Source organism: Saccostrea cucullata, unplaced genomic scaffold (assembly GCF_032062105.1).
Source record: "Saccostrea cucullata isolate Sc308-1 unplaced genomic scaffold, CSIRO_AGI_Scuc_v1 ctg387, whole genome shotgun sequence".
NCBI lineage: Eukaryota > Metazoa > Mollusca > Bivalvia > Ostreida > Ostreidae > Saccostrea > Saccostrea cuccullata.
The window spans coordinates 94,983-119,323 of NW_026927209.1; the positions used below are offsets into that span (position 1 = coordinate 94,983).

Consider the following 24,341-nt stretch of genomic DNA (forward strand, 5'->3'; position numbering starts at 1 on the left):
CCTAACATTGTATAATTTTTAAAGATAGGGCTAGTGTTTTATACACAGTTAGGACCTTTCATTTGATAACAATAACTTTGACCCTTTGACCTTGACATTGGAGTTTGACCTACTTTTTAAGAAATTGAACGTTGACCATAACTTCTGAACGCTAGGGCTATAGCTTTCATGCTCTACATAAGTATTTTATGTGGCAAGACCTTTCATTTGATACTAATTACATTAACCTTTTGACCTTGACCTTGGAAATTTTTGTACTTGAACATTAGCTTACTTTTAAATTTCACAATTGTTTTCCAGTGAGAATACCCTACTTTTGGTGCCAATTAATTAAATTTGCATTTAAGAAAAGCTTAATCTTTGCTATGTTACCATACGGGGGCATCAGTGTTTTACAAACACATCTTGTTTTTAAACAGCAAAGAATTTGACTTTTTTCATATTTTTTACAGTTTGTTATAAATTTTCAAATTAAACAGCTAACATTGTAAATTGTATGAGTGTTCTATAGTTTTTTCGGCGCTTTTTTGTTTTTCTCTTTTTTTTGTTTTTGTTTTTGTTTTTGTTTTTTTTTGCTTAATATACATATTATACAAATTACTGCATAACTTCATCACCAGTTACATGTTTGATAACTGAGTGATTTTCATTGTATTGAATTGGATGTACACCCGAGTATACTTTGTAAACAGTTTTGTCTTTTTGATTTAGAAGTAACTTCTTCATCTGTAGCAGTTTGTTTTTATGGTAGAGGTCGCTGAAGTTTGTCGATAGGATAGCTACAGGCATGGCCAAAATCAGCATTCCAGAGAATGCACAAGCTCCTCCAACAACGTAACCAAACATAGACTTTGGAACCATGTCTCCATACCCCACGGTGGTCATTGTGATCACAGACCACCATATTCCTACGAAAATATCCGCAAAGGTGTCTGCCACACGAAATTCAGCGTAGTAGATAAAACTTGCAAAGAATAATGAAGTGACAAGAAATGTCAAGGAGAGAAGAAGAAGGTCTCTAATGCTCGCTCGAATCGACATCATCATTATTCGTAAACTGGAGAACAGCTTCATCAATCTAAACACCCGAAATAGCCGCAAAATGATTAAAGACCTGATCACTAAGTAAAATCGCAATGCTTCATAATGCCTCACCAGAAATCCCCGATCTTGTTCGAGGGCAGACGTCAACCACATGGCAACCACCAAGAGAAGATCAATGACGTTTAAGGGTGATCGAAAAAACTTGATTCTTCTTGGACAAGATACAAAATGAAAGATTAGTTCAAAGGTGAAGAAAATGGACGTAAACTTTTCACAATGTCTCAATGTTTCGTTAGGAAGTGATGTTCCGAGCATAACTTCTTTGGGGTTCTTCAAGTTGAGTTCTTTGAAAAAGCGAATGCTTCCGTTTGTAGTCAGGTATAGGAGTCTATCATATGTAAGCGTCTGCTCTCTGAATAGAGGGTGTAAACCTAACACAAAGGCTGCCGTGGAAACAAGTACAAGGACCAGGAAAACGTAGATAAAAGCCTGGAAACATAAATCATATATTTATGAATAAAAAAATTATACATATAGTAAATCCATTAAATACTGTTCTCTATTATAAAACCAACATATCCATGTATTTAAAATCTTGATTTCAATTTTTTTGTTTAGGAAAATATGACTTGAATATACTAGTCTACAAGGAGAGAAAAAAAATGTTATATACGAGGGTTGTCTGTAAAGTTCGTGGACAAGCTAAAAATTAAATAAAAGTTGTGTCATTGATGTTTATAATTAGCTTATTTCTTATTCTTTACTAAATGTGAAATGAAAAATGCAAAATTCAATTCAATTTCAAGTGTTTAATTACATTTATGGCTTCATAATAATATTCTCAATTTATTGTGCCAAACCGACCTTGGGAAAAGTCAAGGACATTTGTGAACTGAAACTAACACTTTTATATGTCATTTGAAACATGGAAGTGTATTGTTATTAAAAATCACAATTTGAATTACATACTTCATGCTGTGTTTTGTTGACCTCCTTCGAAATGAATGCGCTTGGAGGGCTAATTTTACACCAAGATATTTACGCGATGTTCAAATGCTATATTTCGAAACGGAAGAATTTTTTCTTAAAATACAAAATTAAGATAATACACATCAAATTTTGTTATCTATAAACATTTTTGAAACCGTTTAAGCACATTTGTAAAAGGAGTGTGGAATCTTTGATTCAATTATTAGTAAAAACAAAACAGACATAATTTTCATTTAAATGAAATTATTTTCTTTTTAACTAAATAAGTTGTATCAAATCTGATAATAAGCTAAATGATGACAATATTCCTTAAAGTGCTTCATTATTTGATTCTTTATTAATCTTCTCAGAGAAACGCACATTATTTAAAATTTAAGAAGGTAAAATATTTCGCCATTACCTGAATAGTTACGAAGTGTTTGTTTAATATCATGTAAATATCGCACATAGTTATCATACAGAAATAAAAATACAATTCAGGGAAACAATGATTAAATTATTTCAAATTATTGAATTTTATGAATTTTCTTATCTGTGTTCTTGATAAAGGGTTGAATTGAAAATTCAAGTTATTATTTATCCATAGAGGAATCATTTAATTTATGACCCCACCCCCCTTCCATCATTTAATCTACTGATCATTTCAAATGCTTAATTGCTTGTGAAAACTTTATCGTCAAATCTCAAAAACAAAACAAAGCTACCCCCACCCACCCCCTTTCAAAAGTTTGTCAAAAATTACAGTTGCATATTACATGTGCTATATAGAGCAATATACATTCTACGTTCATATAAAAAGTACCATTAAAGCTTAGACGCATACCTTCGAGAAGTTCTATGTCTAAGCAAAAACTTAAATGGGAAAAATTAGTTGCACAATTTAATACATGTATTTTTTGCAAAGCAACAGAAATGGAAATGGATTCAATTTCGACCATTTTCTAATGACACCCAACACCCATAGCCGTCTTTTTTTTTACCCTATCTGGTACCCCCCCCCCCACACACACACACACTAAATGCCTACGAAAAATGATATTTTCTTCTTCAAAATTTTTTAAGTTGACGATACACTATCAGTTCAAACAAACATCAAAATACAAACTTTAAGAAAGTTTTGTTTCAGATTTACGTTCCGAATGATAACGTGCATTACACTTAAAACTATGCAATATTAACCAATCGCTCAAAATGGAAACATTCGATCACTGAACCACTATTCTACTTGTGAATAATATCATGTCAATTCAATTTTCAAATTACACAGATGCACAAGATATTTAGTAAAAAATGTTCACCTTTGCATGTGCACTTCCATTTGCATTTCTGCACTCTTTTTACAGAAAAATGCCATTTTAAGAAAGAGTGTATTTACCCATGTTCTTCATTTTTTTTTTAAATCATAAGATTCTCTCGCAAATCTGTTCAAATAGCTTTAGAATTTAATTCTAATTTACTTGAAAACATGGTAACGTAAATATGGATAATAAATATCGGTAACGTAAATATCTTTCTGAGATTTATCGTAACTTTTCATGCTGTTCTTTAATTATTCTACTGTTAGTTATAGGCATATCCTATTGCTTGAGTGTAAGAAAATTTGACCCATATGGAACATTGTTGTTCTCTTACTAAATTTGTGAATAAATACTAACACGTAAATATCGATGTATTTTTTAACCATTAGACTCATAAGAAAAGGGGGGCTATTTTTAATAAATACAAATACACAGTGCCTTCTTTACCATTCCATGCAATGGATGAGGTGTTCATGATGTTAAAAAGTTAAAACTTAATCTTATTGAGTCAGTTCAGCAATCCTTCAAGTCCTTTTGAATTTCCAAATAGAAAAGCAATAATTTTGCGGTGACATCAAAATTTGACAAATATATTAAAATTTTTAAAAATTTGTGACACGCATATGTGTGAAGGGTGTAATATTCAGAAAATAAAACTCAAATGTAGAACAATCTTACCAAGAAAAAGATATGTAAAAGATTTAAAACTTTTTTGGTTTAAAATATAAACTACATAATGATCGGCGACAGTAACGTAAATATCGATTTCTGCTCTATAAAATGCGATTTTCTCCTAAGACAATCATTCAAGTTACAACAAACAATTGTTGTATTTTAATCAACAACCAACAATGGTTCAAATGACTGACAGAAAATAAAATTCATCTGAAATATTATATTACTTAAAACACGGTACATTATTTAAAGCGAATTGAGACTATACTTTGAGAATCAGTGAATTAGACTTGGAATGGAGATCCCGAGCACCGCAAAATTTCAATTTTAAAAACAATTACTTATCACTTCATAAATTTCATCTGTATTTCATAAAATTCTGCAAAAATCCTCAAGAATTTATCATGAGGTTGACAAAAGTTATCACGTCAAACGTGCAAAATTAGAACGTTCAAAGTTTCAAAATGGCTGAGCAATCAAAGTTAGAAGATATTAAGGGGACGAAGGATGTTTGGTCACATGACTCTGTTTAATTACGTCATAATCTGTGATAAAATATACACGAAACAAGATTGAAACAACAGTAATTGTATAATTTTTTGACTGTCTGTTTGAGTTCACCATCTTGTATGGCACGCCAAATTCACAAAAATGAGATAAACCTAGTTTCACATTTGATAAACTAGGTTTATCGACTGTAAACTATAGTTTTACAAACCGTAAACTATAGTTATAGTTTTCATCTGTAAAACTATATTCTAATGCAATTGTTTTGTAAAACACGTTTTGATTGGCTAAAACACTGATGTTTGAAGCAGTAAAACGAGCATTAACAAGACAGAAAGCTTTTCATTGTGACGTCATAATAGAGCGACGCAAAAACACAATGCTCCGTGACGTATTTCATGTGACAAAATTCAACAAAATAAGACGTAAACAACAAACAAAACGCTTGGATTGCATTAGAATGGGAATAACTGATCTTCTAATTTGGTATTTGCGACCGTTAGTGCTGATTTAACGGTCGCAAACATCCGTTTTACCGGCTCCGCTTACGCGTCGCCGGTAAAACTCAGTTTGCGACCGTTAAGGTAGGATTCTTCTCATATTTCTAATATTTAAAAATTAATGAAATGTTCACAGAATCAAGAAGACAATATCAGTAAGTGAAAGTATCAATGAGATTAAATTTGACCGTTTTATATTAGAGGCAAGGTCAGGTCAAGGTCATTATCTTTTTCCTTGACATTAAGAATAAAAAAATACTGTTGCTAATCATTTGATACCTACTTCTATTTCAAAAGTTTAAAGATTTTTCTTTTTGCACAAAAACATATTACTATATCGGGTCTATAGCATGATATTATCAAATTCATATAAATAATTTAACTAAACTGGATATTGGCTGATCCGAATTTTCTCTGTTTTTCTTCATTTTTTAGGATATCTTAGTTATTTTCATATGCTTCCTATATTTAACTTTTTCTTATTTTCACATATAATAAAGTAGTCTTATAAATGTACAAAATGATACAAAAACAATACATTTTGATCGTTTACTAAGAGAGAAAAAATACTTTTTTTTATGGATTTTTGTCTCAAATCTGCATTTTGATAGGAAGCGTTTGAAAGCTAACAAAGTTATAGTTTGTTTGAAAAATTATATTTATTTGATATATTTTGAAAGTTTAGTCCCTCATTATTAATTTAACTTACATTTGAAAATTTCTCTAAGTCTTCGATTGTGTAAAAATTATGACTAAATTCATTGTTCTATTATAATTTTGAGAGGCAGTATATATATTCATACGCCCATTCCGCCAAAAATATAGTCCCTGCTAGTTTTCAAACACAGTTTACCATTTCCATTCAAAGTTGTACAATTGTGATGAGGAAAGAAAAATATGGTCTTTTAAATTCCTTACACCTCAATATATAAAACATATATGCAAATATACTTTAAATGTTTCATCTAGTCAGAAACCAGAGAAGAATCCTACCTTAAATCAGCATTACCGGTCGCAAATACCAAATTAGAAGATAGTTATTCCCTAATTTAACGGTTGTTAACTATAGTTTACGAATGATAATCTAAGTTTATCTGTCTGTAATAAGCGTTAACAATAGATTTTGTTGATAAACATAGATTCACGTTTGTAAACTATAGTTTACAATCGTGAACTATAGTTAAGAGTTGTTAATCATAGTTTCACAAATCGTGAAACTATTTATCAGATCGTTAACTATAGTAAACCGTTTGTAAACTATAGTTTACAAATCGTGAAACTGTATTTATCAGATAATCTATGTTTTGCAATCGCAAATGATTGTTTTCAGTGTTAAGTATAGTTTACGGTTGTGAAACATAGATTATCGCATTAACTATAGTTTACAGATGTAAAATTTAGATTAACGTTGTTAACTATAGTTTACGGTTTGTAAACTATAGTTTACAACCGATAAACCTAGTTTATCGACTGTGAAACTATGTTTTGCTCATTTTTGTGAATTTTGCGTGCCATAATCTTGTATAAAAATATCTAAAAACATACAAACTTTCTTGCAAATAATATCAAATTACGGAATAGATTGATCCACTCATCTGTTTCCCAACACTGCGCGTCCAACGAGTCGTTGACGTCGAAGTTGACGTCACAGTGGATCTCTCAGTACAGTAAGATATATACACGGTAAAATGCGGATAGTATTATCATAAAAACGGGTCATGATTAGTACATGGTGGGGTATTTTGTGAACTAGAGAGCACAAAAAATATCTTTACATGGTTGTTGACGGAAATATTTTGTAGGTATGTCTTATTTCGTATATTTCGCAAAAGTGTGACGTCATAGTTGAGTTTTCCCGTACTCCAGAATTGTAAACATGACACGTTTTTCTCAAGCTCATGTCTTGTTTAACTATGTCCTTTGCAATATTGAGCTCAGCTTCACCAATCGATATTTTTACAGCTAATCAATAACATGACGATCTTCCATTTCAACGTAAATTTTCAAATATTGAATGATAGGATTTTTTGCAAATTAATTTTTTTTTGCTGTTTAAGTTGTCTTAAAAAGTACGTAAATTTCCGTCTTCAGATGCGGTCTGACAAAAGAATATTGCTTTTTCGAATTTTTAACCCTATTCATACTCTGAAATATTTTAAAAGACACATGTTAGCTGACATATCTTTTATCTATACTGAAAAAAATCCATTATGGACCGATTAATGGGCCCGGAAACATTGAGAATTAAAACTCCACGCAGACACTGTGGGGTATAGTATTTGTCACTCAATATCTCAAAAATAAGTCTAGAAATCTATTGATATATATGCTTTAAGGAATGTAGGACATACTATATTAGAGATCTACAAAATATGGAAAAAAAATTAAACGACAGGTATTTTTTCAGCTAAAGGTCCTTCTTCCCCTTAAGACATGATCGGAATTGTTCAAAAAGGGACGTTTTCGCAATAGGTGGAGCAACTGAGCAGTGATAAAATGTTGCGCAGACATCGGGAAAACACCTGTCGAGGGTTTATTCTACCTATTCCCACTTTTTTGAAAATCAGGTAGGAAAAGGTAAGAATTCATGTGGGAATAGGTTGAATTTTTGTCTAAACAAATAATTAACTATGAAAACAAATAACTACTATGTAAACAATTATCAACAATCATTAATGACTACCAGCTGGAATAGAGGACTGGTATATTTACTTTTAAGAATTATAAATAAGACTTTTTTTTTTACTAATATTATAAAGCAAAATAAGTGAAATCATTTTTCACAATGTTCATTTTTAAATCCAGCTATTTCAATGCCCCCCCCCCCCCGACAAATCTATTTATTTTATGTTCTAAAATCAAGATATGAAAGTGCTTATTCTTGTAAGACTTATTTCTTTGTTATTTTCTCAAATCCGTAAATTTAGTAATAAATGAAATAATTCATGTTTTTCATAAATTTATTCGTTATTTTCTGTCTTAAAATGTACAAAATACAGATCTATAAATCTAAGAGGGGACGTATTAAGTCTACTGTAAAAACAAATTAACTATCCAAACATCTATTGTCATTTGCAAGTGGGAATAGGTGGAATTGAAATTCTTAAAAAGTGGGAATAGGTAGAAGACACCGTGTCGAGACCAATACATTCTGTAAACAATCGGGAAAACATATTAAAAGAAGCCGTTCATTAGTATTTAAGTGGCATATAATATTTTCGGACAGAAGGAATAGTTAACAGGATGACATACGTGAAGGAAAACCATCATTCTGAGATTTCGGTGCTGTAAAAAATGAATTTACCGTATTTCCGTAAAAAATCGTCTTTACACGGACAGAGGCTGGATGATTGCAGAATATGAGGCAGGCATTGTAAGATATTATTTTACATATGAAACCTGAACATTTTGTGCACATTAATTAAAGCGACATAAGAAATGCAATGAGTTACACGGTGACTATGTTGAAAAAAATTACATGTACTCGTATTAATATTTTGACGTCGCGTAACGTCAAGAATATTCGTTTTAGTTCTCCGGGTATGAATGTGTGTCTTTTTTTAATCTGATTAAAATATAATTATTTGTGCTTTGTTTTGGTTGAAAACTTACATATTTATAAAATGAAACATGAATTTAATGAATATAATAGTTTTATACATTTCATCAATGTTTGTCCAGGCACGTAGTTTGGGGCATCTAAATCTAAAGGGAGCCCCCCCCCCCATTTTTCCCAACATTACTTTTACCATTGGAAATGTTCATTGAAATGCTAGTTGCCCCCCCCCCCCCCTCCACTTGATACTACAGAAAGTTGATATTAGGGAAATTTAGTAAGGAATGTATAAAAAAAAATTGTTACTGATAAAAGTTGGCCTCTACCCCCCCCTACAAATCCCCCCCCCCCCCCAAGAAATAGAATTTTCGATTTGGGCAATCCCCCCCCCTTCTTCTTTTTTTTTTGCTTCTCAACTTTTTTAGGTAGGTCAATTTTTTTTTCTGTGGCTGCCCCCCCCCCCACTTTCAAAAACGATGCTACGTGGCTGTTATCAGTAACTATTAATGTTGTCCACGAACTTTACAGACAACCCTCGTATGTGACCAAACTCCTAAATTCAAATGATTACAAAAAGAGTGAACAGGGCAATATAGTGACCCATAGAAAACCAGACGTGGGATATGGTGCCTAGAAGGAGTAATTATCCCTCATGCGCTGCACCTTAGCCTTCTGCGTTTTACTGTCTAATCATTAAGGTATATATTTATGAAGTTTACAAGAATATCGGAAAGTTTTGTCTCACGTGTAAATAAATGACAAACACCTCTGTAGCAAAAAAAAGAAGTTGCTATTTTTTTTTTCACCTACAGTACACAGAAAATATATATATATATATATATATATATATATATATATATATATATATATATATATATATATATATATATATATATATATATATATATATAAAGAATCTTAATTTATGTACATATTTAATCAAATGTTTAGGTTGAAACGAGTCAACAATGGTGTAACAGATTAAAAACCATGCTCATGAATAGTACAGCTGTATAATTGCTGAGAGAGAGAGAGAGAGAGAGAGAGAGAGAGAGAGCACCTTAGCTAATCTGGATGATGAAGGTTCCTCCAATGTCAGCCATATCTTCCGGAGGATCCTCTTGACTTGACTTGTACGACATTCTTCTTCAGTATAGTCCAGTACATATTCCTCAAACGTCTTCTTCAACATCTGTGTCGTCCGTATATCGGCCTCGGATTGAATATATTTTTGTAGACAACAATCTGATAACATTTTGGGAGAAAGTTCCCAAAAATCCAGTTCCTGTTTTATCATAGTCCACAGTAGGATGAGGGGAAATGGATCGATAAGATCCAAAATCGAGAGAAAAGTTCGGGGTTTCTGTTGAAAAATAACATTTTCTTTGGTTATCATAAAACTCTGATTTTCTTGAAAGTCTTCCTAGTAAAGTATCTGGGTATCGAGAGAGAGTTTGAGTTCTAGTTTCATACACCAAACCCCCTACATTGATCTTCACAACCTCCATCCTCCTCACTCACTGGGTGTAGATGAAATCTAACATTGGTAGTGCCACAACTTAGTCGAGAAATGAATGATTAATTATCATTGATTCTTTTTTAAACATTTTGAGCTTTTCATTGACATGAAAGATAAGCAGGCTTTCTTTTTTCCAAAATAAAGGTTATGATTTCAATATCCAGCCATCACTTGTATTGCAAATATAACTATACAAACTTCCGTTAAAATTTCGATAAAATAACAGCTTTTTATAGCGTTATTTGGTATTTTCGTATACACAGATACCAAATAGAACGTCAAGAAAGAAATAGAATAAAATGAGGTATGTGTTGTCATTTTGTGGTAAGAGCTAGTAAGTGGGAGAGTATTGAAGAAGTTATACTATAAACTAACAATACCCCTGAACACCCAACGGAAAATAAATAGAAATACTTAAGCAATATTGTATGGAAATAATGGCCCAACAATCTATACGAAAGACGTCAGTTAAAAAATTAATGACGTAATTTACAAACATGGTTATTGAATATTGTGAAGAAAAAAATGACTATTTAAGGAAGCATTATTTTTTTCTTTATCACCAACTTATTTGTCAATGATCTGTCCCGTTTAAGAAATCTTTCATTTTTGGAGAATATGTCTTCCAACAATCTATTGAAATTCCCATGGGTAACGACTGCGACCAGTTATTAAGTGTCCCAATTTTGTATTAATGTGACGCAAATTTTGTCCAAAATCTTTAGATATTCAGGCGACATTTAGATATATTGATGTATTGTCAGTTAACAATTGCTTCCATTCCTGTAGCGATACGATATATTCCTGTGAGCTTAAAATAAATGATACCACACAGAGTCTGACACATATATTTCATATCTGGATATTTTACTTGAAAAAGACGTTAATGGGAATCTAACAACCAAGCTCCATGATAAACGTAATGACTTTAACTTTTCTATCGTCAACTTCCCTTACTTATGCAGCAATATACCTTCAATCCCTGCACATGGAGTTTATATCTCTCAGTTAATTAGATGCGAAAGAACATGCTCTACGTATGAACAATTTCTAAAACGAGATAAATTATTGTAAAACAAGTTGATGAAACAAGAATATCAACAGTCTCGTTTAAAATCATCATTTTGTAAGTTCTATGGTAGATACAATGACCTTGTCAGCAAATACAATCTGTCGTGAAGTCAAAAGCTGACTGGCGTATTTCATACAAATGTTATGCCATTATGAACAACTAAATTATCGATGAATTTTTCCATTAATTCCTGATCATGACAGGTAGCACTTGGTGATGGAGGTGACCGGTCGACAGGGGATGCTCTATCCTCCATGGCACCTGATTCCACCTCTGATGTCCAGAGGTCCATGTTTGCTCTGCTCCGGACTTGTATTTTGAGCCTGAATATTGTTTGTTATCTTGGTATTTTCTTTGTGAAGATCACAGGAAGTAGCTTACGGAAAGAAGCATTTGCAGTGGTTTGGCTATTATTGGTTCATCGTCTGAGTATCTCCATCCTGACCACATCGTTGTTTAGTGGACGCTAAACAAGATTTATTCATAATTCATAGGCGATAGTCATAGTATATATTAAGATTTATAAAAAAAAATTTAATTAAGTATTTTAATTTAATTTTAAAATTCTTAATAATTTCAACACGCACAATGAGATATACATGTGCATTCACTGTAAAATAATGAACATCTGAAATATAATTTTTCACCGTATTCTTCATATTTTCTCTTTGCCCAAAACTGTCCGTCATTAGTCTAGTTAATAATGATGACCTTAACTCCCTATATATCTCTACTTAATGTAGATGTATATATATTAAAAATGGACCAACCATATTGGAACTCCTGCTGATCTTTCAACTAACTTCATTTCTCCATGAATATTATGAATTCAGTGAAAGATGACATCAAGCAAAGGTCCAAACATGAAAAAGAAAGACTGGCATATTGTCAGAAAGCACGGAGACTATCCAATCAATATTGAAATCTCACATCTGAAGCGATTCAATGACAATAAAAAAAAACCTCTTCTTCTATCTTCGTTTATACAGTAGTGAAAAAAATTATATTGATTACACAAGTACTGAGTATAAGTATAACAACTAATCCCAGTAAAACAGGCAATAACATTGTCTTTGTAAGTTTTTTATTCGATGTTAAAGGAGCTGGGATTTAATTCTGCGTATAGTATTCCAATTAATACCTCTTCTTTACTTTCTTCAAAGGAAAGTCTTCAAAATCATATTTTTAATATTTCCAACAATCAATCGATTTGAATACCACACCCTGTCCTGGAATCCTAAACCGTTATTTCAAAGGAAGATACGTTGCGGACTCCAGAAAATGTTCTACCAAGCCTTTATCTTTACCATTCTATTAAATATTGACCGAAATGAAAGGTAAAATTCAGAATCACAGGAAGTTTTTGTTAAGAAATGCTGTAAATCATATGAGTTGCATTTTTGAAAACTTCCTTTTGCTGTTAGAATGTGTTATTATGATGAATTTTTATGTAACTTTATGATCTAAAAATTATTTTTGACTAAAATAAATTGTCATAGAAAAAAGACTATTTATATATATATATATATATATATATATATATATATATATATATATATATATATATATATATATATATATATATATACTATTGTTTATACACAATCAAATAAACAGTTTTAAACAGAAATCATTATTGTACAGGACGACAAAAATGTAACTTTGATTCAATCGAAGCTTATAAATAATTCTTTTTGAGAATTTGAAATAACAAAATTTTGCAAAGCAAAATCGATAAAACTTAAATTTAAAATTCCTCAGAATAAATTAAATTCCAAGCTTTTTGATAACATAAACAGCCTCTTTTCAAAATTTTGAAAATAAGAAACGGAACTAATTAACTTACTTTCCTCATTATTGATCATTTGGAAAGTGACATCGTTAGACACGCTGATGACACACAAAAGTACTGCATTGAGTTGACATTGGAAATATGCTTTAATCTTTTATTTACAATTTTGGAGAATAATTCTTCTAAAAATTTGTCGGAATTTCCATGAGAACCAATTGCACTCTATTAGTATCAGTCTCTTTTTTTTATTCATGAAGTATTGAGATGATCATATCAGTATTCATGTCCAAAGTCCATTCAAAAATGCAAATCATGATGCAGAGCAAAGTGCTTGATTACTGTTAGTTTTATCCTCGATTTATACATACTATTTGTCTATAGAACGTATTTGTTTTTTAGAGAAATGGCGGTGTTCTAACTATGTCAATGCAGATATGATTATACACGTACTAAAAATTAGAAACAAAAAGATCATTTTGTTATATGTATTCTGGTTTAGGAACATATCGCTTTACGATTCAATATTCAGTTTTTGACAAAAATGCATAAATTATTGATAGGTTTTGTAGTAGAAAAATCAAAATTGAAAAAAATTATTTTTCGCTTATTTAATAATGTAAACCTGAAAAATTAAACAACGCCATAAAAAGGTCTTTTATCTTTATTTTTAAATTTTACAATGCATAAAAATAATAAACATTTTTGTTCGTGCAAATGCCCTCAGTTCACTATGGTATGGTTGCCTTCTTTGTGAGGTATAGCAAAATCCATCTGCAATTAGCTCCATGAATAAAACATTTTCTTTTACCTAGATGTTAAGATGCATGCATTCAAACATAAATCATTTGTTAAAATACGGTTTGAAAACCTACACTTTCAATTGCACAACTTTTGTTTTCCCTCCTACATTAAGACTTAATAATGAAACATAAGGAGAAAACGAACAGTATTCAATATCAAAAAACCATAAAACAATAGAAAAGAAAATAAGAAAAAAACTGGTTCATTATAATAAATTCATACCTACATGGGAAAGGATATGGTCATAATAGGTTATTAAATTTGTTTTATTTTGAAAGAACAATAAGGCAAGAATTTGAAATTTGTATGACATTTAACTGAGGTAGTAACATAGGTGTCAACTGTAAATGGTTCATATTAAGGAAGCTCACTAGAGAGCTTATATAGGGTAATGAAAATGCTTTAGTGATTGTCCTTAGAAGTAGGTTTGAAAAAATTCTTTTCTAGTCAATGAGTATTAAATAATTTAATTATTTTTATAGTTATATAAGCACCAAAAACCAAAATTAAACTCAGTATTTTCATTAATTTTCCTAAGGTAAGTAAACAACAGTGATATCTGTTCACAAGTAGTCCAATGTCTTTGAACATTATTCCTGCATAAATAAGGCAGGTACCCTATTTTATAAATGAATGAAACAGTCTCAACATGCACACCTTTATATGAAATTCTTTTCTCCAGGTCCAACAAGCAGGTTCTGTTAGTGTTTAGAGCTTCTTTACCAATTATTGTGAATTATATATGGTCTCCCAGGGAATATTTGTGTGTTAGGGCGGGGCTCTATTAGGGAATATTTAAAATGCAAGAAATTGTAAAATCATTTTCTGAGTATTTGAAAATCCATGGTGAATCATATCAATGTGGCGCATCCTCTGGACAAGTGTAGATACTTTATTTTTGTTCAAATTATTGTCTTTGTGTAAAAAGTGGTGCCTCAAAAGGCAAGCAAAATCAATATGATCAGGTTGATTGTGAAATCCAAAAAAAAAAATCAGTATGAACGTAATCAGGCTTAACAAATTGTACGAAAGACTTTGGTCAACATTCGAATAAATGAGATGTAATTTGCATACTTTGGTATTGTATCAATGATAAAAGAATTGCGAATTTTGACTTTAAACAATAGCCTTGATAGCCTTGTTATACCCCCCGCTTGAAAAGTGGGGGTATATGGTAATCGGGATTAGGTGTCTGGCTGTCCGTAATGATAATATGATGAAAATCTGTTACGCTTTGAAAATCTTTTTCGCAACTCCTCTTATATACAGATGAAATTTAATGAAACTTTCATAGTCTTTATTACATATTGCCATCGTGACCAGAATTTTACTTTTTTATTCCACACGTATTTTATGGTTTCCCATAGCAAAACATGGACATTGCCATTATATGTTTATATACGTCATATATATAGAAAGCTTCTGGATAACATGCTCCTTGAGTATTAATCAAACATATTACCGTAAAACAAATGTATAGCAACAATGGACATTATGGGAGACGGGGGGGGGGGGGGGTTCATTATAGTGAGCTCATTGCTCACAGTACCTCTAGTTTCATTTACTTGTTATGCGCCCGGATCGAAAGATCCGAGGCGTATATTGTTTTTGTCCTGTCTTTCTGTCTGTCTGTCTGTTTGTCTGTTTGTCTGCAAACTTTAACCTTCGCCATAACTTTTAAACCATGAATGATAGAGACTTCATATTTGGTATGCCTACTCCACTAATAAAGCTCTTTCAAATGACACCAGGGTCAATGACCTTGTGACCTTGACTGTGACCTATATGCTAAAAATAGAGGGTTTTTTTTGCAAACTTTAACCTTTGCCATAACTTTTGAACCATAAAAGATAGAGACTTAATATTTGGCATGCCTACTCCACTAATGAAGCCCTTTCACATGACACCAAGGTCAATGACCTTGTGACCTTGACTGTGTCTTATATGCTAAAAATAGCTTTTTTTTAACCTTCGCCATAACTTTTGAACCGTGGAAATAATACTTCATATTTGGTATGCATACTTCACTAATCAAGATCTTTCAAATGACACCAAGACCAATGACCTTGTGACCTTGACTGTGTCTTATATGCTAAAAAAAGCTCTTTTTTTTAACCTTCACCATAACTTTTGAACCGTGGAAGATAGAGACTTCATATTTGGTATGCATATTCTACTAATCAAGATCTTTCAAATGACATCAAGATTAATGACCTTGTGACCTTCACTGTGACCTTTATGCTAAAAATATGGGTTTTTTTTTTTAATTTGTTGCCGCCGGGCGCATAGTGTTTTACAAACACATCTTGTTTTTCAATGTTTTGTATTCTTTCAGAACTTGTCCGGAGAAAGAGCATGCTCTTGCGCATCGAATCACAGTGGGAAACATAAACACAGCTAAATTAACATTAATGTAAATCATCCAAGATAAAGCAACCGAGGAAGAGTTGATTTTTTTTTTAAATCCCACACAAAAGAAAATAGTTTCTCTCTTAACCATCAACTTGAAAACATATCAACGGAATTTTATCAACAGATTTATTTTTTTTAAACACGTTGATTCGATATCTTACTTAAGTCATGATAAAAGACAAAATGTACAGTCCGACTGGCAAATCTGTTTCATATTTGTTTTTTTGCTTTTGAGAATACACTTTTGGCAAGCTAACGAAAAGAGGTTCTGGTGATATGCCTAATCCTCTTTTTCACTCTTTATTTGGATTTCAGTTTCATGAACACGGGTTCTATTTAATTCTTGAAAAAATGTCCTCATGGTAAAATGATGATATATAGTTCATTGAGGTAGGACTATTGAGAAATATATAGGAGGTTTTGTCCTGCAAATAATAATCTTGCTAAATAATTAATAAAACCTGACGATTTTTTATCGACTTAAATTTGTAAAAATCATAAAAATGATACATTTTGTCAGTAATGGATACATGCCAAATACTGTTCTATATGTAAAATTATCAGACTGTTTGAGGCCCGTTACTGCTACATATAGAACGGTATGAGGCATATATCTTACTTAAAACATTGCCATTTAAATGTCCAAAAGTTACCTGGAGGAGTCGGATAATAACACATTGGGAGTTTAGGCATCAATTGAATAAGTAGACAAAAGAATGAGACAGTAAAAACAGTGAGTGAACTCTTGTTTCATTTCATTCATTCAGTGACAGTCGTTTAGATAAGCAGGACAGGGGTCCTGTGGTGAATGATTTCCCTTTTAAATTGGAACATTTTTATTTATTTTGTGCATAAATTGAAATTGTTACAGATTTCATTTTTGGTGATATTATTACCATCACCATGGAAAGTAAAAATCGGGATTCTCATCCTGGAGTTTAAGTTTATACAATGGAAATTCTCAGGTTTTAAAAGTGCAGCCATCTGGAAACAATCTTTATAAAATCAATAGATTTGCCGATTATTTCTCAGAAATGGATTAAATTCGCTTATTGAAAGAGCTGTATCAAAAACACTTTTAAAAGGTGGAAAGTATTAATTTTGAGGAAGGTTTAAACTCGATTTGTTCATAGAGTTGCTATTTTGTAGCAACTTGATTTCATTGCGATTGCTTTTCCTGATTTTTTTTCCTAACATTTTTTTTTGGTTTTGAACATATTTAACCTTTATTTCACTCTTCTTTTTGTTTCTTAACTATTGTCCGATTTTGTTATCATTGCCGTCCGATATAATATTATCAGATCTGGTAATTTCTTTTACCTAGATGTTAAGACGCATGCATTCAAACATAAATTTTTAAAATACTGCAAGAACAAAAAAAGGGCATAGACGTCACATCATGTTTTAAAAATAATTATTTGAGGAAGGTTGAAGACATACAGGTGTTAACATTTTCTGGTAATGTGATCTTGATTTTATTGATTTATTTTTTTAAAAGATTTTCTAAAACGCACCCCCAAAAAATAAATAATAATAAAAAAAAAAAAAACACTTGACAAGTCAGCAGTGCACTTTTGCACCTGATTAAATATATGCAGATAACGAACAGTACTCCAGCTCTAAAGGCGATGAAACAATACAAAATAGGAGCGGGGCATATATGAACCTCCAAAACATCAGATGTGGGATCAGGTGCCATGGAGGAATGAGCATCCCCTGCTGAGTGGTCAAAACCGTCTTGTGCTCGATCCTTGTCATAATCGGGAAATAGCGGGAAAATCCCTGGATAACTCAGTGTGTAAATAATGTCAATCAGTATGAAAAAAGTCAGTCAACATGATAAATTGTAGACTGTATTTACTGACAAGGTCGTTGTATCGACCATAGAACTTACGACTTTAAACTAGGCTGCTGAATTATTCTTGTTTCATCAACTTCTAAATACATAGAACATGCTCTAGCGTATAAAAAACAATTGAGAGATATAAAACCCGTATGCAGATGATGAAGGTATATTGCTGCATAAGTAAGGGAAGTTGACGATTGAAAAGTTAAAGTCATCTCGACTCGTTTGTCATATAAAGCTTGGTTTTTAGACTACCATTAAGGTCAAGATCTAGTAAATAAAAGGTTCCTACATATATCAAATTTAAGAAATAATTTCATTTAATGATACTTTATTACTTTGGCTTGGTCAAATAAAGTGCTTCGGGCATAATTTGAAGGTAACAAGATGAAAAATCATATTTTAAACTGTCATTTCCAATGAAAAATTAAGAAAAGCAGTCATGAAAATGGGAGGATTTTTTCCATATCAGACAACAAAATTGTATCCAGATTGCCTAGTCTTTCAGAAAACGGCAATTTGTATATTCATGACCTCTTCTTTAAAATAATGTTAAATTCAATATAGGTATATATGAATATTTCTCTGTACAGTTTGTTATAAACTTTCAAATTAAACAGTTAACATTGTAAAGAATATAGTTTAGTCATGAGTCAGCGCTTTCTCTGTTTCTGTCTCTTTTTCCTTTGTTTTTATGACTTTATTGTTTTTTTGGCCCCGTGACAGAGACATGGCATCTAGAAAATTTGACTTTTTTTATTGTTTCTGTCGTTAGTCTTTTTTATTGCTTAATATACAAATTATAGATATACAAATTACTGCATAACTTCATCACCAGTTACATGTTTTGATAACTGAGTGATTTTCATTGTATTGAATTGGATGTACACCCGAATATACTTTGTGAATAGTTTTGTCTTTTTGATTTAGAAGTAACTTCTTCATCTGTAGCAGTTTGTTTTTATGGTAGAGGTCGCTGAAGTTTGTTGCTAGGATAGCTACAGGCATGGCCAAAATCAGCATTCCAGAGAATGCACAAACTCCTCCAACAACGTAACCAAACGTAGACTTTGGAACTATGTCTCCATATCCCACGGTGGTCATTGTGATCACAGACCACCATATTCCTATGAAAATATCCTCAAAGGTGTCTGCCACACGAAATTCAGCATAGTAGATGAAACTTGCAAAGAATAATGAAGTGACAAGGAACGTCAAGGAGAGAAGAAGAAGGTCTCTAATGCTCGCTCGAATCGACATCATCATTATTCGTAAACTGGAGAACAGCTTCATCAATCTAAACACCCGAAATAGCCGCAAAATGATTAAAGACCTGATCACTAAATAGAATTGCAATGCTTCATAATGCCTCACCAGATATCCCAGATCTTGTTCGAGAGCAGACGTCAACCACATGGCAACCACCAAGAGAAGATCAATGACGTTTAACGGTGATCGAAAAAACTTGATTCTTCTTGGACAAGATACAAAATGAAAGATTAGTTCAAAGGTGAAGAAAATGGACGTAAGCATTTCGCAATGTCTCAATGCTTCGTTAGGAAGTGATGTTCCAAGCATAACTTCTTTGGGGTTCTTCAAGTTGAGTTCTTTGAAAAAGCGAATGCTTCCGTTTGTAGTCAGGTAAAGGAGTCTATCATATGTAAGCTTCTGTTCCCTGAATGACGGGTGTGAACCTAACACAAACGTTACCGTGGAAACAAGAACAAGGACCAGGAAAACGTAGTTAAAAGCCTGGAAACATAAAGTAAATATATTTATCAATGAAATATTATTCATATAGTGAATCCATTAAATATTGTTCTCTATTATAAAACCTACATGTCCATTGTATTTAAAATGTTGATTTCAATTTTTTTTTGTTTTAGAATGAAAAAATGTGAGAAAAAACGATATGTGATCAAACTCCTAAATTCAAATGATTACAAAAAGAGTGAACAGGGCAATATAGTGATCCTTAGAAAACCAGACGTGGTATATGGTGCCAAGAAGGAGCAAACAGCCCTTATGCGCTGCTAGGTGACATCCACATCCGCCCTAAGCCTTCTGTGTTTTACTTTCTAATCAGTCTATTCCATTAAGCTATATATTTATTAAGTTTACAAGAATAAAATTGGAAAGTTTTGTCTCACGTATAAATAAATTACAAACACCCTAGCGATTTTTTTTTTCACCTACAGTAGACAGAAAATATATCAAGAATTTTAAGACATGTACATATTTAATGAACGATTCAATAGTGGTGTAATAGATTAAAAACCGTGTTCATGAATAGTATAATTGCTGAGAGAGAGAGAGAGAGAGAGAGAGAGAGAGAGAGCGCACCTTAGCTAATCTGGATGATGAAGGTTCCTCCAATGTCAGCCATATCTTCCGGAGAATCCTCTTCACTTGACTTGTACGACATTCTTCTTCAGTATAGTCCAGTACATATTCCTCAAACGTCTTCTTCAACATCTGTGTCGTCTGGATATCGGCCTCGGATTGGATATATTTCTGTAGACAACAATCTGATAACATTTTGGGAGAGAGTTCCCAGAAATCCAGTTCTTGTTTGATTACAGTGCTGCAGTAGACCGAAGGAAAGTGTAAAATGCCCGTACGATACAGATCCAAAACCGACAGGAATGTATCAGGATTTCTGTCGAAGAAATAGCATTCTCTTGTGCTGTCGTAGAACTTCGATTTTTGTGAAAGTCTTCCCAGTAATGTCTCCGGGTATCTAGAGAGAGATACAGCAAAAGTTTCAAACACCGAGCCCCCCACATTTATTTTCACTGTCTCCATCTTGTGGTCTCCGTCTGTAGCTGACAGTCTAAATTCAATTGCGTAGTAGCAAAACGCAAGTCAGTTGCTAATACATGATTTATCATGCACCTTTGGTCTTTAAAAAATTATGAGAAAGAGTATTATTACATTCAACACGTAAGTTCTAAATAGAATGCTCTGGAAATTAATATTTATGAAATACATCAACTACATCTTGAAATATTGCTTTGATCCTGTTGGGTAAGAATATGACAAAACCTTTAGTATCTTTGATCCTATACAGGTTGAATGCTAACATCAATAGGGTTTAATTTTCGCATTAAATCATTAATAAAGATTATCGAAGGATGCTTTTGTGGAGAGCTGATCTCAATAATCAAGAAGCTAATGGGCCACGATGCTCGCCTTTTGTTCTTCAATATTAAAAGGAGCAAAAACAATAAAAAATTTATTCCTATCAATATTTTCAACCGTCAGTGAGGCTCCTCTTTAGCCCCAAATGGTTTATAACTTAACCACACTTGAATAAACACAAAAACTTCCATCCTATTCTTATCATGCTTATGGCCATGACTTGAATAATTTGAATATGCATTATTATGAAATTACCATAGAACTGCAGCTTTTGACTCTCATGTTAATTTTATGCAAACATCCTGAAATTGTGCAGTTTCAAAATTATTCCAATTACGACCATTAGAGTAGGGTGAAACAAAAAAAGATCTACTTGTACCTTTTTGGATAATTAGGAAGTGGAAAAGGCCATAGAAAATTAATGTGAAAAATAATGGCCAAACAATTTAGGCCAGGTAAAATTAATCTTTAGATTCTCATCCTAATTTGCAAAAAAATTAGGGCGGGTGGGCGGATTTTATTTTTTATTTTTTTATAATTGTTAAATTGTAAGTATTAACAAAACATGGACTCTTCGTACACATTTTTTCATTATGTTAATGCCAATATGAATAGATTTTATTTTTTTCATATTTTAAATATTTTAAAGAAAATTCTTGCTTAAATTATTAGATATTTATTGTTAATTAACAAATTATCAAGTACACATATACGTACGGCACACACAAAACAAAATGAGGTGGGGTTCTGATATCAGTTAATTTTGTATGCATGACGTCTCAACAGGTTTGATATTTAACATTTTCTTAGCACTAAACATTCTCTAAAGCCTGCCTACGATGTTTTATTTTTTTTTCAAATCAAAATCACACACAGTTGGAGATCGTTTAAACTTGACCAGGTGTCATTTTCCAAAATCTTTAAAAACTTGCTCATGAATGCCAGTGATGGTATCTAGATGTGTTTATGCTATCATTTCTTCTCTGCCTTCTCTATACTGACAAATAATCTTTTCCTTACATATTAAACTGATTTTATTGCCGATTTTTCTCCATTCTTCACATGGCTCTTTTGCTATAAATAGCGACACGCGACTTTTAATACAGACGGGAGATAACTCTTAAACTTCACCCAAATTCTTACTGAATAAAAATACATGAAAATGCCTTTAATAACACCCAAAAATCAAAATAAAAAACTCCGGGGCGGGACATTTTGAGAGGGGCGGGCGGGGATGAGAATCTAAAGATTAATTTTATCTGGCCTTATATGACAGACGCCAGTCAACATTTCACCTAATTAGTCCACCTGTTGGAAGATTGTATTTGCCAACAAAGTTAAGATTCACGTAACCCGCGAAACTTTTTCTTTAGAACAAGTCTGTCGATATCCTTGTTACATAAACTTATTTGTAAAGAGCTTGCCTCGTTTCAGAAATTTTGTTTGCACTGTAAAAAAATAACTAGATAATGTCACGAAGAAAACTAGTAGATTCACTGTCCATACAATCACTACCTTAATAGTAGTTTTACCAGATATTGGTATATTTACTAGATAAGACTAGTAAATTTAGAATTGATGAGTAACTTTCACTAGGTATCTAAGTATCTATACGACCCCGCTCCACAACTCACTATCTTAACCAGTAAACTGAAAGATTACTAATCACGACCAATTTGCTTTACGAAACACACTAGTTAAATTCACTAGGTTTTTCTTTCAGTGTAAAGCATAACCATGATATAAAGCATCTAGATATTGTGAAACGGCAACAGATATTAAGCAAACATTTTATTAAAATCTGTAAAATTTGATTAAATCTGTAATATAGCAACACGGACTCTATCAAAATAACAGAAGTGGGATCGGATGCCATTAAAGAGCAAGCATTCCCAACGACAGACCACATCCATCATCCACCTCCTGTCACGACTAGGAAAAAGAAACAGATGAAATCTCTCACAGACAATTGCTTTTTCAATAAAAATGGAACTTGTAAAACTTACCTTTTCAGTGGTCATCTATTTTGTTGACAAACATTCCGATTGTAAACACAAGTACTCTGAAGTTGATTTAAAAGGATTATTGAGTATCTACTAGTATTTGGTTTTTGGAGATCAGGTCTTCCAAAATTTTATTGGAATTTCAATATGGTACCTATTGCACTCCGATATTAGCAGACCTATTCTGTATTCATCTGAAGAAGAATCTGTCCAAAATATTATCAATTCTTTTTTTTTTTTTTTTTTTTTTACACCTTTAAGGGTTTTCTTTAAACTCAATTCCTTTTTCATACTTTTACACAATAATAATTACATTAGTTATGCTTTAAAATATTTTTAAAAGTTTCATATTTGGATATTCTACTTGAAAAAGACGATAGTGGTAATCTAACAACCAAACACGTTGATAATGTATGGCACGCCAAATTCACAAAAATTCGCAAAACATAGTTTCACAGTCGATAAACTAGGTTTATCGGTTGTAAACTATAGTTTACGGACTGTAAACTATAGTTAACAACGTTAATCTATATTCATGGCACGCCAAATTCACAAAAATTAGATAAACCTAGTTTCACAATTGATAAACTAGGTTTATCGACTGTAAACTATAGTTTACAAACCGTAAACTATAGTTAACGATTCGTTAAGTATAGTTAACAATTCGTTAAGTATTGTTTTCATCTGTAAAACTATATTTAACGATCGTTAACTATAGTTTACGAATGCTAATCTAAGTTTATCTGTCTGAATAAAGCGTTAACAATAGATTTTGTTGATAAACATAGATTCACATTTGTAAACTATAGTTTACAATCGTAAACTATAGTTAAGAGTTGTTAATCATAGTTTCACAAATCGTGAAACTATATTTATCAGATCGTTAACTATAGTTAACGGTTTGTAAACTATAGTTTACAAATCATGAAACTGTATTTATCAGATAATCTATGTTTTGCAATCGCAAACGATTGTTTTCGATGTTAAGTATAGTTTACGGTTGTGAAACATAGATTATCGCGTTAACTATGGTTTACAGATGTAAAATATAGATTAACGTTGTTAACGATAGTTTACAGTCCGTATACTATAGTTTACAACCGATAAACCTAGTTTATCGACTGTGAAACTATGTTTTGCTCATTTTTGTGGATTTGGCGTGCCATACAAATGATTGTTTTCGAT

At 32.0% G+C, this 24,341-nt stretch overlaps 2 protein-coding genes across 2 annotated transcripts; both read right to left on the bottom strand.

Annotated features, from left to right (window-relative positions):
• Positions 1-597: 597 nt before the first annotated feature.
• Positions 598-9,867, bottom strand: LOC134273730 (potassium voltage-gated channel protein Shaw-like). The gene is made up of 2 exons (XM_062755940.1): positions 9,631-9,867; positions 598-1,533 (listed from the first exon to the last, which is right to left on the bottom strand). The coding sequence occupies exons 1-2, from the start codon at positions 9,865-9,867 to the stop codon at positions 598-600; spliced, it is 1,173 nt and encodes a 390-aa protein (XP_062611924.1).
• An 8,916-nt stretch (positions 9,868-18,783) lies between these two features.
• On the bottom strand, positions 18,784-20,817 carry LOC134273718 (potassium voltage-gated channel subfamily C member 3-like). The gene is made up of 2 exons (XM_062755919.1): positions 20,356-20,817; positions 18,784-19,764 (listed from the first exon to the last, which is right to left on the bottom strand). Exons 1-2 carry the CDS (start codon positions 20,815-20,817, stop codon positions 18,844-18,846), a joined length of 1,383 nt encoding a protein of 460 aa, XP_062611903.1. The 3' UTR covers positions 18,784-18,843.
• Between the last annotated feature and the right edge of the window lie 3,524 nt (positions 20,818-24,341).

Bases quoted from the DNA above. Each gene is read 5' to 3' on its own strand.
- LOC134273718 (XM_062755919.1), bottom strand. From the start codon at position 20,817: ATGGAGACAGTGAAAATAAATGTGGGGGGCTCGGTGTTTGAAACTTTT. The intron at 19,765-20,355 runs GTGCGCTCTCTC...TTATGTTTCCAG, and splicing joins CATCATCCAGATTAGCTAAG to GCTTTTAACTACGTTTTCCT.
- LOC134273730 (XM_062755940.1), bottom strand. From the start codon at position 9,867: ATGATAAAACAGGAACTGGATTTTTGGGAACTTTCTCCCAAAATGTTA. The intron at 1,534-9,630 runs GTGCTCTCTCTC...TTATGTTTCCAG, and splicing joins CATCATCCAGATTAGCTAAG to GCTTTTATCTACGTTTTCCT.